Source organism: Leiobunum rupestre, chromosome 11 (assembly GCF_980474605.1).
Source record: "Leiobunum rupestre chromosome 11, qqLeiRupe1.1.hap1, whole genome shotgun sequence".
Lineage (NCBI taxonomy): Eukaryota > Metazoa > Arthropoda > Arachnida > Opiliones > Sclerosomatidae > Leiobunum > Leiobunum rupestre.
The window spans coordinates 15784731-15802698 of NC_143394.1; the positions used below are offsets into that span (position 1 = coordinate 15784731).

The 17968-nt window shown below is 38.9% G+C and overlaps 3 protein-coding genes across 4 annotated transcripts; 1 reads left to right on the forward strand and 2 right to left on the reverse strand.

The window, feature by feature from the left end:
* Window positions 1-235: 235 nt before the first annotated feature.
* Window positions 236-13867, reverse strand: LOC149921839 (uncharacterized). 2 transcript variants are annotated; one of them, XM_090163030.1, is made up of 6 exons: window positions 13711-13867; window positions 2636-4824; window positions 2456-2570; window positions 2221-2351; window positions 1865-1948; window positions 236-1802 (listed from the first exon to the last, which is right to left on the reverse strand). In XM_090163030.1, exons 2-6 carry the CDS (start codon window positions 4716-4718, stop codon window positions 1381-1383), a joined length of 2835 nt encoding a protein of 944 aa, XP_090019156.1. In that variant the 5' UTR covers window positions 4719-4824; window positions 13711-13867; the 3' UTR covers window positions 236-1380. The 2 variants fall into 2 exon arrangements, with proteins under 2 accessions (XP_090019156.1, XP_090019155.1); XM_090163029.1 differs by having other exon boundaries at window positions 2221-2369.
* A 149-nt stretch (window positions 13868-14016) lies between these two features.
* Window positions 14017-16172, reverse strand: LOC149921840 (methionine aminopeptidase 1D, mitochondrial). Its single transcript, XM_090163585.1, has 6 exons — window positions 15293-16172; window positions 15026-15217; window positions 14796-14959; window positions 14620-14717; window positions 14270-14317; window positions 14017-14211 (listed from the first exon to the last, which is right to left on the reverse strand). Exons 1-6 carry the CDS (start codon window positions 15596-15598, stop codon window positions 14069-14071), a joined length of 951 nt encoding a protein of 316 aa, XP_090019711.1. The 5' UTR covers window positions 15599-16172; the 3' UTR covers window positions 14017-14068.
* On the forward strand, window positions 16040-17112 carry sel (canopy family protein seele). Its single transcript, XM_090163586.1, has 6 exons — window positions 16040-16057; window positions 16139-16245; window positions 16317-16432; window positions 16501-16695; window positions 16771-16879; window positions 16968-17112. Exons 2-6 carry the CDS (start codon window positions 16146-16148, stop codon window positions 17000-17002), a joined length of 555 nt encoding a protein of 184 aa, XP_090019712.1. The 5' UTR covers window positions 16040-16057; window positions 16139-16145; the 3' UTR covers window positions 17003-17112.
* Window positions 17113-17968: the final 856 nt, after the last annotated feature.

Consider the following 17968-nt stretch of genomic DNA (forward strand, 5'->3'; position numbering starts at 1 on the left):
TAAGACGAACATTATTTTGAATGTTGTCAAATAAATTATGTTTCCTACAGTTATTGCCATTATTTTAATTACTTTGGGCGTTTAGATTTAAAGTTGCTAAACGAGTCCAGTTGACGTAAAAAACATAACCCCATGGTTTGGTAAAATCTAAAGCTAGTTTTGTCTCGTAGGGTATAAGAAAAGTGTCCGATTTTCATAATTGTTTTAAGTTCGTGACTTTAGATAGTCTAAGCTGTAAACTTTGAATAAATGTTTTTATTAACATATATGAAAAAATGACACGTTAATGCGTCATCAGGGCGGGGCGATAGTGTCGTACAACATGGCAGAGGGATTACTCATGATAATCGGGAATGAAAACAAAAATAACAAAAGTAGCACTACTTTGGCTAGAAACAAAATATATCCAATACATTTTAAAACTTGAACAATAATTACACAGTTTTCAACAGTTAGCGTTATTTTAGAACCCAATTTGTGTTACAATCTACACCTATTAACCACTGTTCTAACCTTTATATTTTATAAACATCTGATTCAGTCTATCACCTAGGAACTTGTTTTTTTTTGTTTAATATCCTATTCACCTTATTTTTTTTCAACATTTAACAGTTTTTATACATTTATTTCACGCCCAAATCACTAGCTACGACTGGTTTTGTAGAACGCATCCCAATATTTAATTTGGTACATGAATATGGCATTAGTTTTTGGCTAAAAGCTGACAATTTTGGCGTATTTTTGAGAACTAAGAAAATGGCTTCAACTAATTCGCTGCTTCGCGAATTCCAGAATAGGTGTATAACGAAAAAAAATTAAATTTCTCAATTTCGATCGATAAAGGGGTGTTAGCTGACGATCGATTTTTAGATTGTTCATAAATTAAGTAGCTCCATCTAGAAATGAATGAATAGTAAATTTACAGGTTGGTAATTTCTATGATTGGGATCATTTATAAACTTATTGTATTTAAAGTTAAGGTCGATTTCAGTATCTATTATTACTACGGTTGTAGGGAAATTCATGAACGGTTTAAGAAAAACGTCCCCTAACATAATTTTCAGATGGTAGATAATAGGGGCTAGGCTTAGCAGTTCTCGCCACTAGAGGTATACAGTGAAGAGTAAGTCTAAGCTCCTCCCCACTGGTTCATTCTCATGGCAGTACAACAATCAGTAGTTCCAAATCATTCATGAATTTCTGGCATTAAATTTAGTTTTTTACAATTACAGAAAAATGTATTTAATTTTAGTCTGTTTATGCAGTTTAGTTAGTTTTAAACTGCGCTAGTACTGTAACGGATAACCTATACTCTAATATTTCGACTTTTTCTAAAAATTGTCCCTGTAGTTCGTTTAAATTGAAAGAACAAAAGGCGACTTATGCCTCAACCGAAGTAGAATTCTGCTGGCCCAGATACAGTGGAATGTCTTGAACGGGGCTGGAAAGAGATGGTTTTCCTGTGAAAGACAAGTTGGCATTTTTGCTGTCGAACGCGTAATCGTTGTTATTGGTTTCGTTGGAAGTGGAATTGTCCTCGGCCGGTTCCGAGTCGGAAATGACCCTGACTTCGGCCAAATCGGAGTCTTCTTGCTCCTTCTTGACCAGACCGTAGTCCAGCGCGCAGTGGTTCACCAATCGCAAATGTTCTTCTAGTAAAGTTCGGGTGTAGAAGCCGACCCCGCATGTCAGGCAACAATTACGAGCCCTCAGTACGTGAGTTCTGGTTTTGCAATGCCGGTTGAGATCCGATTGGGTCACTCCGTTGTAGTTGCATAAGGAGCATAGGAACTGTTTTATACCTGCAAGTACAAAGATCGTCAGCTGGGGGCTTAAACGCCTTCGAGAACTAACTTCGTCTAACCTTCATGGCGCATTGTATGAACTTTGAGCTGGCTGTTGGTCCGACTATAGTAGTTGCAATATGGACATTTGAACGGTCGCACATCTAAGAATGAATCAGAGGGTTATCATTATAGCGTATACGGCCCAAGAAGGAAGTTATATATTAACACACTAGGAATACAATAGGCATCACATTCTTGATCTAACTACTTGGGCAAAAGTGGAAAGCCCCTCCCATTTTAGAACCTAAATTCGCGACCTTCAGCATTCCTAGTGTTAAATAGATAAGTTCCTAATATGATTTGGAAGAATTAAGATGAAGCCAGTCGTCTCGCGTCAGGCTGTGTAGCGGAAGGGCTGTTACAGTATCCGCACCTTCGTGGAAGTCCATATGCCGATTGAGATCCGACGTCGAACAGAACGTCTTGTAGCAGTACGAGCAAGGAAAGACGTATTTTCCATCTGGACCAACCTGCGGACGGCAAGCCTCGGAGCGCATAACAGGACTGTTAACCACACCAAGTCTTTAGGAGCGTGAATGGATTGTTTACGTTATTCGACATAAAAACTAAAGGAGTCAGGTGATAATAGGTCTCCTAAGGCCAGTTACCTGGGATTGTAATTGGAGAAGAACGTTCCGTGTCCTCGTAGCCTCGCTTTGAATTGGGAATTCGTCTCTCCCGGGAAGTGGTACTTGTGAGGGCTGTTATCGGAGTTCTCTTTACCTGCGAGAGTCAGAGGGTTTAGGTTCAAATTTACTTTTGCTATTTTACCTTAACTGGAAACTAACCCGGTAAATTAAATTGGAACTGGCAGCTGAAGTTGCTATTGTCCTCGGATCCGGGGTCAATTTCTTCCTTCACAATAGCTAACGGAGGAGTCAAATCGGAGTTGCTAATTCCATCGTCTTCATTGGCCGATCCGTTTTGGGAACTTTGCGACGGCGCGTAACGGAACGGTCTTCCTTTCCTTCTGCTTCCGATCAAGGACCTCTTGGGGTCTCGTAACACTTCACGTTGATTGCTAAGTTCGGCATCGGTCGTGTCAGGTTCTTTGCCCGTGACGTCGGTCGGTATGACCACAGTCACTTCTTCTTCCAGCTTATCTTCGCTCTTGTCCGTTATGATCATTTCCGGATCCAACTCGACCTCCATGTAAGTTTCCGCATCATCGGATTTATCGTGGTCTAAATGATCTGGATTTCGACTAACCAACAGAGACAACGGAGCGTCCTGAGATCTATCTTCGTTCGAACAGTTGACTGGTTGTTCCGACTTATCAAGGTCGTTCGGGAAAGGGTCTGGAACGCCGTACTTGCTCTGTTCCATCGTGTTTAGAATCCGTACCGCCGTTTTCTTCAGGAAGGACACGAGCTTGTGAGACGGGTTGGAACCAGCGCGGTTCTTCGGCTTCCGTCCGCGACGACTAGGTTCGCGTTGGCTCGGGTCGGAATGGAACCGTATGACGTGGTGTCTTAGGTTACGCCGTTCGCTGAAACCACGACCGCATTGTTTGCAGAAGCACGGTTTGACCCCGGTATGTATGCGTTCGTGTCTTTGCATCGAAAACAGTCTATCAAATCGTTTCGTGCAGTAATTGCACTGGAATGCCGGCACTCGATTCAGTTTGTTCATGGGATCCGCACTCGCTTCCGACGTTTCGACACCGTGTTTCGTTTTACTTTCCGAATTCGTTGGATAATTGGCAGTTGGAAAAACAGGATAGAATGGAGAGGTTGGTAGAGCCGGATAGTTAAATCCACCCTTTGTCTTGGAGAAATCCCGGGGTTTGTCCTCCTCTATCGATCCATTTATGGAATGACTCGGAGACAGTAAGCTAACCTGAGACATGGCCATGTTGTCCATGACCATGTGCACTTGTTCGTGGACCTCTAGCTGACTTCTCCATTTAAAAACCGCTCCGCATTTATCGCAACCGTGCTCTTTGGGCCCTCTCCCGTGAATGGGCAAATGGGACACTAGCAAGTTCAAGTTGGGGAAAGCGTTGCTGCAGAGGCAACATTTGTACAGAACGTAGTGCTGCTCGGTAGCCGGATTGTATCCGTCCATGCGTGATATAATGTTCGTTTCGGATTGGATCTCAATGCCCTGCCACGTAAACGCGGGTTCTCTGGGGTTCCCATTCGGAGGAACGAAAGCGCTGGGTAGCATGAATTGCGGCGTGAAGGTCGAACGGGTGTCGGAATCGACGTGGAAAGTGTCTTTGATTTTGAACGCTGGTGATAGCGAGGATCGGTTGGACTCCGATTCGGTGACCGCTTCGACCGTGGCTTTACTGTGAGGACTAACCGAAGCCGCCGCCAAAGCTAGCGTTCTCAAATCGTAATCGTGGTTCGTTTCAGGACACAAAACCTCCGTTTCTTCTTCCACCGTTACCGTTTTGCGTTTCTTAGCCGGAAGTCTGTTTTCGGAAATTGGAGTCGCGGGTAGCTCCTCTTTTTCGCTCTTCACAGTCACTTGACCCGGCAAAGACTGTTGGGTAACGGAATCGGATTGATCTGGCGTTATTTCTTCGTCGTCGTCCTCTTCCAACGTCTGCTCCTTTTGACTGGAACTGTTTTCTTTGGACGCACCTTCTTCTGGTACCGTCGGTTTCGCGGTACCGTTGACGTGCGACCCGTTGCCGACTGTTTTCTTGGAGACACTTACAGTTTTGGGTTTGCTAACTTTGGAGATGCCTTCTTCGCACAGAAATCGATGGTTCTGGTAGCTCCGTTTATACTTGAAACAACGCTCGCAAGACGGACAGAGGTACAGATTGTGTTTCAATAGGTGACTCTCGAAGTCGGTCACGTTGGTAAATGTGGCGTTGCATACGGAACATATCCTCTCAGGGTCCTCTTCGTCCTTCATGATTAAGACCAATTACAATTACGGTTTTGAGCTGGGTTTTTTTTCGTAGAAGACTTATTTTCTGAGTTTAGCAAATCTTCGCAATCATTTTGGTTGTCTTCAGAATCTGAAATAAGAAAATAATTATTATAAACCAAATTTGTAACCACAAAGTTATCGCGAAAAAATTTAATATTAAAACAACACGTTAAGCTTTAGATAAGTCGTAATAGCATAATTTATCGAGAAATACTCCCTCTGGCGACGTTTGAGATCATTATTTAAGACGAGAGCATTTTTTTCGAAGTTCTAAATTTAAATCTCAATTTTATAGCAAACAATTAATTATTACGTTGTAATAGAATAATTTCTTGCGAAATACCTACTCTACCGAAGTTAGTTAAAACTAGAGAATTTTCGACATCCTAAATTTCGCAATTTAAAAACGTTAAATTTTCTTCGACATTCGGATAAATACACGATAAATAATGACTTTGGAATTACACTTTAATAATACTTGTTTATGGGCAATTGATTTAGATCTTTTTTAACTGACTGAAGGAAATTACCATTAGGTCGATTTTTATTGAAGATTTTAGGCTTTTGGAAACGTTTTGGGGAAGTGAAACTTTTTGGTCTGAGAGCGTTTTCGGCCGCACGTCCGTCTCCGCGAGCGAGAGAGAACCTCGCAGTTCGCCTCGTTATATTTTCTCGCGCTCCTAACGGAGTTTGATGGTTGCCATGGCAACTGCTATCTCCAATAATGCCGCTTTGCGCGTCCGGAATCGCCCACCACGTACAAACTTTCACGAAAACAGAATTTACCAAAACCTTAAAACGGCTTTCCTAATCTGGGTGCCCTGGAATTCGACTACAATTTACGCGGCTATTTAACTATAATGCTAACTACTTAAATGTAATTAATGACAGCCATTATTTTTGAGTCGGAGTTTTAAATTAATACAAGTAATGGTAATCAAATTACTATTTGTCAAATAAAATGATTTAATGGGCTGTAGAACGGTGTGTAAATTTTTCAGAGAGGGAAATTAACTAAAGTAATCTGGTGTACAACTCAAGTACAGCCCCCCCCCCCCCCTCAAATCATCAATTTTTTTATTGGAAAAATAGGATTATATTTATAGGACTATTTTTACAAAATTATAGGACTATATATGCTATTTAATTAACTAACTTTATGCATTCAAAAACAAAATCTATATTTAGATAAATAAATCCTTGATTTTCACTTAAAAAATAGAAACTATTTAACCATTTTATCACAAAAATATACTAGTAGCTAACCATGTTAACAATAACAAAAGTATAGACTAGAATGACTTGGTATAGGAATTTCTCCTATAGCTAAATCTAGCAATTTGATTTGAAATGGGTAAAATATCAAAATTATAGGATTTTATAGATCTTTTTGGGGATTTTGCTAAAAATATAGTATGTTATAGGACATTTTTGAAAATATAGGATTTTATAGGAATTATAGGACCTCTGGGGGCCCTGCAAGTATTTTAAGTACACCGGATTATTGATTTCCTTTATTTTACACGCGTGTTGCTTCAAATACTTAATTGTAAGATTTATTTAACGAGTCATCAAATTCTAAAAGCCAAACTCTAAGTAAAATATTGTGTTTCCAGTCGATGGTTATTACTAATAAGTTATAACTTATACATTTTGTGGTCCTCATTTTAACATCATTTAGAAAGTTTGGGAATGTAAATAATTTCCATTTATATTAATTTTGTTCTTTATTAAACAAATACAAATATTTATTAAAGGGTCTATATTATTCACCTAAATTTAGTCTGGTAACAGCGGGCTAGTTACCCCTAGTTAACTATTAAACCTAACGGGATCCGCCATTGTACTCTAGTGCTCGGAAATGTTTATTCATTATCCACAAAATTTCTGATTTATTTAACAAAAGTTGGTAAAATGAATATAATTTTAACTTATTTAAATATGTTTTTTACGCAACCAAGCATTTATTTGAATTAAAATGGTATTTATTTAAATAATTGTTTGTTTTGTTTAAATAATAGGCTTATCCACTTTTGATTATTTAAACATTTTACAATTATTATTCAAATATTGGTTATTTAAATAAATATTATTTAAATATCGCCGCACTTATTTTATCCATGGATAAAAGTTAATCGAACGCGAACCTCTATTGTACTCCCTTAAAACGAAACTTTGCTTTACTTTATTTACGCAATAAACTTACAGATTAACTTTATGGATTTTATACGCAAGTAGTCAAAATATTTTAACTGATTAATTTCATTGGATTTATACGCAAGTAGTCAAAATATTTTAACTGAAACTTTGCTAAACAAATAACAATAAAATTTTGCGTCCAAAAAACCACAAATGGTCATAGACAATTTTTTACAATTTCAAAGGTCAAATAAGGTCTTTAATTGTACTATTGAAACACGGTTAGGTTTTGACAGACGTGACATTTTTCGAGTAATCATCGAGTAGCAATATAATTATTGGTAAAAGTTTTAACTTTTTGGTCTTGGTATAAAATAAGACGCGGAGAAAAAAGTTATCTGCTCCGAAATTGCCGTAGTAGTAGGAGGGGGGGGGGATCTTCTAAGGCGAAACTATCCAATCATAGCCAATAGAGAATTTTTTCTCTCTTTTCCAGCGATTTCCACCCCCGTCTCCTACAAAAAGCTTAAATCCTCAGGCAGCCAGAAAAAAAAAATTGGAAGTAAAAAAAAAGGAAAAAAAACTGGCGCGCATAAAGCCGCGGATACTATTTTTTTCTACTTTTTTTTCGGGATCGCTCGTTTACTCGCTCGCGCCTCGTGCCCCGCGCGCTGCTATTGATTTTTGGCGCGCCGCTGACGTCATAACGCGCGACGAACCCCCGCGATAGGCTAGAGACAAAGGGGAGGGCGGGGGGAGGGGAGCTAGTGAGCGAAGTGGAGAAATAAAAAAAAATCAAGGGAAAAATAATGGCTAGAAGGAGCAGAGCCGGGAACGACTAAAAGTTTTTTTCTACGTTTAGGTCAAGGGGATTTCTATATTGGAAAAAGCTAGTTGATCAATCCGACACTGCCGAAATTGCGGCGCGCGTGTCGCTTGACCTCTGGCACATACACACACACACACATTGGTACAATTAAACCCCTCTCGTAACATCTACAGGTGTTCGCGATTCGCATTTACATTACGTACGAAAAAGAAACAAACCCAAATTTCGTCCGGTGGGGGGAAGAAAGTTGGCAGCGAACTTCGTTTTGTTTTTAACTGTTTAATAAAACGCGAAAAACTTTGATATCTTTTCCCTCTCTTAAAAGTCCTAGGATGATAAATACTGTTCGTCGATAATGCCAGCACCACGCCCCCCCTTCCTTCCCCCGCCGCTCGTTTTAGCAGAGAACCTTGGGGAAGTCTCGGGATTTTAAGGCCTTAGCGCGCGGGGCGTGCGCTAACACGAGCAGCGCGCGCTATATTTCGTCCTCCCCCCTTCTTTCTTTTCTGCCTGCCCCCCCCCCACGTCGGATAATTTTTTCATTTTTTTTTCTCGGGCCAGCTTCGCCGTCGATATTCTCTCCGCAGTGCGTGCTAGCGCGGCTTTTGCGCGAGCGACGAACGCGGAGGGAGGAGGGTGACCCGGCTGCCTGCGAAACCACCCACTTTTTCTTTCTCGCGAGCTAGCGCGTGCATCACGTGTTACGGCAGTGTACGGGTTTTCAGCAGCCCCGAAAAAGGGTGGGAAAAAAGCACGCGGGGAGACGATGCTATAGGCTTCGTCGACGCGATGTAGCGCGTGCTGGCGCGCGAGGCGACCGGGGAAAGGAGGGGGGGGGGGGGCGAAAACAGTTCGTGCTTTATTCGCACCCCCTTATTTCTCTTTTTTTTACTTTTAATATATATATTTTTCCTTTTTTATACCCGGTCGCCATGGAGCTTGCGCCTAGGACAGAAATAGCAAAACATCATTTTATATATTTTTTTTAACTTTTTATCATAGGTACCAGTTTTTTTATTGGGAATTTCGAACCTACGTTTTTTTTTTAATTTTGAGTCCTTTTAAACCGCGTCTGGTTATTTTTCCTAAATTCTGCGAAAATTTCACGAGAAATCCAGATTTTTTTGTACACTTTTTTAAAAGTATCGCGACTGTTTTTTTTTTCTTAGAAATATTTTAAATAATTTAATGAGATAAACGGAGGAAGGGGGAGGAGGAGTCTAAAAGGCGGTGCGTATAGATGGAGGAAACCCTGTAGGGAATTATATGCAAATACATTACTGGGAATATTTTGATGTCTTCAACAGGTCTGAAGAGCAAGGACGTGTTTCCTCTAAACGAATTGATTTATCTCTCTGTTTTGACTTCAGCTACTTAAGCGCGTTGAAAGTAACACATTGCAATGGTTATAAAGTGTGTTCTTTTATCATAGATTACGTTTCAATTTAGCTATTTCGATGATAATACTTTTTGGATACATAAATACTAGTACATTTTAATTTCCGTAAATAGTGGTAACATAAGTCAATAGCCATTACGTAGGTGTGTCAGTTCCCTTTCTTTTGCGCGTTCAATTTTTACTGGGAGCCGTTTGTAAAATGAACACACATTTTTGATGAATTTCAGACTTAGTCAAAATTCCTTTTAACTGATTTTTGCCTCGTCGTCAAAGTGAGCGCGTCATTTGGGTGCGTCTTAATCATAGTAAAATGATTAAATCAGGGTAATCAAGATTAGAAAATCTAATCACGATTTAAACGAGATTTAATCATTCTAATCACGATCCTATCTTTTTAATCAGGATTTAATCATTTAAACGACATTTAATCATTTTAATCGTGATCTAATCTTTTTAATTTGATTTAATCATTATAATTAGATTTGATCATTTTAATCACGATTTGATCATTTTAATCACGATTTAATCAATATAATCCGGTCGAATCGAGAATTTATCATTAAAATCAAAACTAAAGTACGATTTAATCATACTAATCACGATATAATTTTTTAATCAGGATTTAATAATTTTAATCACATTTAATCATGATTAAATCAGATTTAAACATTCTAATCATGATTAAACGTGATTTAATCAACTTAATCGTGATTAAATTGAATTTAATCAAATTAATCACGGTTAAATCGGATTTAATCTTTTGAGGGGTGCGTCGTTAATTTGTGTTAAGTCGCATCCACTCTTAATCCCACTGCTGTGTGCGAAGTGGAAAATGGTCCACCCATTGCTGCACCTTCTGCTGGGTTGAGTGGCTAGCGTCAAAGGTGCGACCATCAGTAGTAGAGTACTACTACCCATGCTGGATTTGTCACCTGTCCGGGCTAGGTGGACGCTGGCGTAGGGCACATGATGATAGACCTCCGGTGGTATGGTCTCTGTTACGTGCGCTTTAAATTTTTCTTTTTTTTTTAGAAGCTCGTTATGAGCCATTGTGACGGGTGGGACAATACAGTCCGCTCGTCCATGTGATTAATCAGGTGCGAGATATGTGTAACGGCCACGCCAACGGGGAGATACTTGGGGATAGGGTTGGGACACCCGTGGCGGAAGTATGACAACCACCCGTTGGGGGATTAGTGGTCGTCCTCACACGGCCTTCCACAAACTCTGCCTCCCGGACGCCTGGGATTACAGGAGTGAGCCACTACTCCCGGCAATGTGCTTTAAATTCTGACACACTGTGTTAAGTCGCGCATTTTCCCCGTTAGAGGCGCTTAGAGTATTTTGTATAAGATAAATTTTACGTCACTCCATGGACAGTAAATTAAGAGGACAGGTTTTCTATACCCTTCCACAGTGCATTTTATTTCTCCCCGCGTATCAATCAGCTCGAGAGACTCCGAGGGAGTCTTGCAAGGTCGTTTGTACCACGTGATCTTAAAATTTCAAAATGGCAATCTAATGCGGTTGATATTGTTACGTAATTTTTTGCGCTTTATATTTTAGTAATTTTTAATTTTGTTTTTTTTAATTAAATAAAAACTATCAACTGATATTTAGTATATCATATTTAATCTATAAAAACGTGAAAAAATACCTTTTGGCGTAAAAATGTACTTCGTGTTTATCTTTTTTCTTTTTTCGAACAGTATCATCCACTCTTAGCGATACTTGTTTTTTTTTCAAATAACCTTGGACGACTCCCTTAGTGTGATAGTTTTACGGGGGCTAAAAACCAGGCTTTTTACCGATCCTCTAAAATCTACTATCCATGGTCACTCTAGACATAAATATCAGTAATTATTTATACTAACTAACGCGCTAATGGAACATAAAAAAAAATTCTCGAATACTGAAAATTAATCAATTATTTGACGCATTCTTTGCGTTTAGCGCTGTATAAAAATGTTAAAATCTATTAATTTATGGTAGTATCATACTCAGTCAGAAACCTCGGAAATTATGGTTGTATAGTCTAGTAACCTCGAAAAGTATTGTAAGTCTAGAAAATCACGGAAAGTACGGTAGTATATGGCGCAGTCAAGAAATTTCGAAAATTATTATAGTATCTGATGCATTATAGAAAATTCGCAAAATTACGTAGCATCTAACGCAGACTAGAAATCTAAGAAATAAAATAATATCTAACGCAGTCTAGAGACGCAGAAAATTATTTTAGTATCGGACGCAGTCCAGAAATTTATAAAATTACGGTAGGATCTAATGCAGACTTGAAAAAATTATGGTAATATATATCTGTTTACAAATCTCAAAAAAAATATTATCTAGAAATCTAGAAAAATATGGTAGTATCTACACTCTGTCGATAAATCTCGAATTTTTTTGTAGAAATCTAGGTAAATTATTGTAGTACTAAGCAGTCTAGAAACACCGAAAATATTGTATTATCTGTCACCGTGTAGAAATATCTAGTATCTGTTTCGAAATTTCGATAAAACCAACATTACACAAACTACCAAATCCGCACCAACAAATTAATAATCATAATTACAGTATTTGTCGCATACTAAAACCTCAGAAATATCTCAATATTTGAGCTACCTTTCGACGACACGAGAAAGAAATATAATTTCATGGCTATTTCAACTTTAAGTTTGTTTGGAAGCAGGTGCGCGGGAGGTTTTGTTTCAAAAAATTATGCATTCCGCAAAAGTAGACACAGTAGGTATAGACAAAAAATGTTGCGTCAAAAAGTATGCGTGGGACATTGTCGCGCTCATTTTCTCACGCACGCTCTCGAGTCGCGGCGTCACGAGCAGCGCTCTCCTTCGTCTAAAGCACGCGCGCTGAGTCGTCCATTTGACCACGTTCGCATTGTCGCGAATTCCAACGGAGGGCCGTTAACAATAAAACGTACAAAAATCACGTTATTTCATTCTAAATTTATTTCCCAACTTTTATCGAACGCGTTACTAAAGTAGGGTCCTCTAGCGGAGTAAACGTTAAACACAAAGAAACGAATAGGCGTTAAAAAAACAACGTAATGCGAACGCGACCGTAGAGGGCGGGGCTAACGAAGCTCGTGCTTCGTGGGAAAGAAAAATCCGGCAAAAACTTTTTCGCGTTCTTTTTTATATTTTTATTCCTCTCCAATATTTTTTTTTCTTTGCTTCACGTACTTCGACTGAGTCCCTCCCGAAACCCCACAATTTGGAAGACTGGAAGAGCGAGAGAGAGCTCCCTCCCCGCCCCCCTTTACCGTTCGTCAATGCTTCCCCCCCTCCCCCAAAGCACGAGCTTCAACATGGCTGCCATTTCCTTTCGGTGACTTCGGCAGAAAAATTCCGATTTACTCGCGTACCTAATTATGCCGTTTTTTTTTTCGTTGGTTATAAAAATATATATATACAGTTTTCTAGTCTACCCCGAAATTTGAGTCCCAAACTTTCCCCTATTACCCTCCCCCATTGGCTATCTAATCCCCGCGTACGAACGCGCAAAGGGGGGGGCGGGGAAATTGATGAGACGGAGGGAGCCGGGTAAACAAGTAAAATTATCTTCCCCTCTTAAAATAAATTTTCTATAAATTAATGCGCATATTTTTTTAGCAATAAACATTGATATTTACACAATACTATCGTAGCTTGAACGTGCTTGTAGATAAGGCACTTAAACAATTCTCCATCAAAGGGGAAAAAATTATTTTATTTTCGCACGTGCCAAGTGCGCAATTGAAAAAAAAATGACGAATTTATGTTACCCTTGATTTTCACCCAATGGAATTCCTCTCCCCCTTTCATCCTCCTCCCCGCATAAACGCGTATTTTTTACACGCTACTCGTTTCAGATTCCCTTCGCTTAAAGCTAGACTAGTCGGCATTCTTAAAATATTAATTGGCTTCGCTTGAAAGTCTACGCTAAATGTCTGGTAACATTTTTACTCGGGTTACCAAAAATAATAATGAATTAAAAAAAAATGCAAAAACACAAGATGATAGGACACACCGAAAAAGAAAGAGATAAAAAAAGCGCGTTATATCTCATTATAAAACAGAAAAATATCGGTACGTTGCAATTAGAGAAAGTTTTCTCTCGCAGAACCTGCCGTACCAGAAAATAGCCCGGGGCGCATCAATTTTTTCGGTGCGCCGATCCGAGAGTTTGGGCAGTTGCACGCGCTTCGGCAACACGCTGTTTTTTTAAAGGGATTTTTTTCGCGTCCATCCTCGTGAACCACACCTACTGAAGGTACCTTTCCCACGGTCGAACGGGAAGGTGGGTCACCCCACCGTCAACGTCGGACGCCCCCCTACCTTCGATAATTTCAATCCCTCCTTTTTACACCAATCCTAGCATCACGCGATTTTCACGAGCACACTACATAACTACCTCCCACTTATTTATTAAAAATTCCGATGAATCAACCATTATAAACGTATTGGAAAATAATAGGCCTACTATCGTTTCATAAACCTATCTTATTAATTTCAATCAGTCACTACCACTAAAAATACGTTTACGGTTGTAATTAGAAATAGATTTGCAAGAATTAATATCTACAGAAAATTAAGAATGGATGAACTCACCTGTCACGTGAATTATTTGTTTACGACGCTCGGACTGATGCGGTTTGGTTGTTTTGTTGGCATGATCGCGGCAGACAGACACATCGCGACGAGCTACCGCTTCGTTCGAGACACACTCCCACTTTGCAATCGCGGTCCATCTTGCGCTTCTGCTCGCGGCTCGTGAGATTCCGAAAATTTTGGGCTACCCTCCCCGCGCGCGCGCGGGTTCTAATTTATTTCCTTCCCCCTACCGCGCGTTAGTTACGACGCCCGGCGAGAGGTGGCGGCACATGGCGGAGACAGAAATCGATTTGTTTTTCCCAAAACTTTGTTTTTAATGGTTATATAAATAAGTCTAATACAGACGGCGTTGGTTCTATATGGTTAAAATTTCGGCACCGTTGGTCGTGACTAGAATGGTGTGCTCAAATTGAGCCGCGCGACTGTTGTCGGTTGTGACGGCAGTCCAACCATCTTCAAGAATTGTGATGTCCGTTTTTCCTTCACTTAGTACTGGTTCTGATTTGGAGCAACGTATTAATGACATGATAAAAATATAAATCGTTTAATTCTGCACCTATTGTAAAAATCATACGTTCCTTCATGGTACCCGAAATATCCGTTGCTGAAACCGAGATAGCATTATTGAAATAATCAATCGATGGTTGTGGTAAATGGGTCACCAAAGTGGTGGGGGTTAACTACGTGGTAGAATCTCCTCTAACTGCACAGTGACAGTGAAGCTCATTCTTCTAGCGTAGGTGGACTACTGTAAAACTAGATTATGCCCAGGGTTCGTAAAAAAGGGAACTATAGGATCATGCCACAGACTCCCCAATTTCCACAGTGTGAGGGTGCCTTTTGGGCAGTTTCTGCCCCATAGCTTATCCCACGCCACTTCTGTTTCCATTTAAATTGTGTAACTACCATAATGGAGAATGTCCGGTAATCCGTGAAAATAGCGACCAATACCATGGCCGCAAAAGCAAGGCACAACCTCTAGTCCAGCCTCCTTCGCTAAGCTCCTGCAAATTGTCCTCTTAGTGGTGAAAAATTACTCTTGCTAAAACACCACCCTGTCGTCATTTTTGCTTGTCACTTACTCTATCGTTTCTCCAATGATGGACAGTCTTTGATCAGGTCTACAGACGGAAATGGCGGCGTCGAGACACTTCTTGGTGACTGTCAGTAGTTGTTGCCCTTGGGCGTCGATTTCACCAACGATGAAAGATGACGCGCAATCGCCATGGAACCCATTAAGAAAGACCTTTGATATAGCAACAAAACTTATGTTTCAGTTATCAATCTTTACGCAGACCTGCTGGGAACTTACGCTGACGTCAACTGTGATAATGTCACCATCTTCTAACGGCCGGTCATCGGGTATACCATGGCAGGCTACATTATTGACAGAAGTACATACAGATTTTGGGAATGAGTGGTAATTCAGAGGGGACGGATAGGCGTCGTTTTCCAAACATAGTTTGTTGACCAATTTGTCAATCTGGTCCGTTGTAATTCCTAACTTAACAGTGTCATAAGGATGTTAAAATTTTTCCAGTAATTCAATTTCGTACAGTGGAACTGGTGAAACAATTACCTTAATTTCGCTACCAATCTCATTGAGCACCTTTCTAGCCAGGGCGCACGACTGTCGCATCAGATTAATATCTTCATCAGTTTTTAAGTCAATTACGTTAGACTGAGGCTGTACCAAACCAGAAGTTGCGTACTTGGGGGCAGCGATGTGGTTGGGGAAGACAACTTGGGGGCTTACGTTGCCCGGTTTGACGACTCTGTGTGAAATCTTTCGAGTTGGCGACCAGTAGTGTTTCAATCCCCCGAAAACGGTCCTACAACTTTGGTCGACTGACACGGATAATTGTTTTATCGAATTTCTAATCATTGCTGCTGATTACCTTTTAAACACGGTGCACGAAACTGTAGTATCCTTGTTTACGTTTCCATTTGTACTTTCTAGAACTTTCAATATCCGTTCAAAGATGGCGGTACTTTCGTTTAAAACTTTCGAGGCGCTCTAAATTTTCCTTTATTGCTTTCTAAAAAATATTTGTTTTCGGATACTTAAATATGTTAGGTTTGAGGGTATAAATTTCTGCATAATTTTGTTTTATCAAAATATTTACTCAACCTAATCGATAATTTTTATTGATTAGATATTTTTATGGCTTTCCTCCCTGTACAGTTCTGACGGCACGGTTCTGTTTCATGAACTAAGATAGTTCTAGTAAATTATTTGTAAGTCCATTGAGTAACTAGTTTTTGCTATTCGCGTCGAATAAAATCGCTCCACGTTTGGGTTGAAATCTAATGTCGCATTTTACTCATTTTCAAAACATGACTGGTTCATTCACTATTATTTATACATTTAGACTATATACATTAATTAATTAGCTATATAGATATATTTATTTAATATTTAAAGCAACAAGATGAATCGACTGAACTTAATTTTACTCAACATCGTTGCAATTATCTTTTTACTGTCTTCCACAAACGCGGTAATTACTAAAAAAGATTTGGATTGCGCAGGTAAAATATTTTAAAATATTTTGAGTAATTTAAATTAATTTGATATGTTCGTAAAATTTTAATATTTTCAGTGTGTCACAAAATGGTCAGAGAATTAATAAAAACTATTGAAAAAGAAGATCCAAAGAAGAAAATTCAAATTGGCAGTTTTAGAATTGAACCCGATGGAAGCCAACGTAAATCAGATGTACGATTACTTACTTTACAACCATATTGTTAATTACATCACCAATAAGCGTTGTTTCGAAATGTCAGGTTCGTTACGCTGGATCTGAAATGCACCTAAACGAAGTTCTTGAAACGTTGTGCACCACCTTCGAGGATTATGCCCAAGTTAAACACAAAGAAACTGGTAGAATTGATCTGTTAAAATTAACAGAAGACATGGATAAAATGAGTAGCTACGATTTTATCCCAGATCCAGATTTAAATAAAGGCCTCAAAACTTACGTAAGGAATCCATTTTCCTACTTAGTTATGTACACTACCACCTCAATATAATGTTAATTATTTATTTCTGATTAGTGTGAAAATATAGTGTCCGATTACGACGAAGAAATCGTGAGTTATTTAAGAGGAAATATTAAACCAAATGTCATAAAGACGATAAACGATGTTTGTGCAAATATTGTTGGTAAGTTTCTTATTCCGTCGCTAGATGGCGATAGTGTCTCCGTTGGCGAAATGTTTTGAGCGGGAAATTAACTCAATGTTTTTCACAGATACTTGCAAACCGATCGATCACGACGAATTGTGAATTAATTCAACTGTGTTTCATCTTCCATTCTACGTTTTACTTAACTAGTCTGTTGCTGCTCTGTTAATTTTATGTGGAAAATAAAAGGTTTTCGTACATTTTATAAATGAACAAAAGGTTTTATAATTAAACAAAAGGATCTTTGTTTCTACCTATGGTGGTAATGCCATAAATTGTTTGGAATAGTCATAACTGCAACGTTGCCAGTTCCTGAAAATTAAATAATAATGTTAAGTGCAAAAATTATCATACCCTTGCTTAAATATTTTACGTTAAAAGTGATGAAAGTCATAAATTTATGAAGAATAAAATTATGTTGCTTAAATCTAGTTAGACCTATTGGAAAATCTAGACTAAAAAAAAATTAATTAATATTAATATTAACAATTTTAACAGGTTTTTCGCTAAGTTGTAGAAATATTATTATAATATTATATTATATAGAAGGCTGTGGAAATTATCGTACAGCTCAAAAATTGGCTTGATATTTTTAAAGTGTATGATAAGTCTGGCAAAGGTGTAAGGGCGTTTGAAATTGATATCCCAATGAATTTTCACTGGGGGAACAAAATTAATATACCCCACCCTCTGGAAAATGATTTTTATATAGAATTCTGTGATCATTATTTAGTTCCTTCAACGCGGAAATAACTTTTGTACTGAAATAGAAGTTGATTAAATTTATTAACTTCTGATAAATGTAAAAGTTATGAATTGTTATATTTTGGCTCAAAACGTCAGGGAAAATCTGTGGTCAGGGAATATGGTTTTGAAAATATTGTGGCAACCCAGCTTTTGACTACAAATTTCCTATTTTTTCCTACCAAAAATAGAGTGGTTAGCACTTTCGCCTTGCAGCAAGAGGAGCCGGGTTCGATCCCAGCTTGTGGCACTGGGTGAAAACTCAGAACAACTCCTGCATTGAGTTTGCAAGTTCTCTCCCTACTTCTTTAAGGGGTTTTCCCT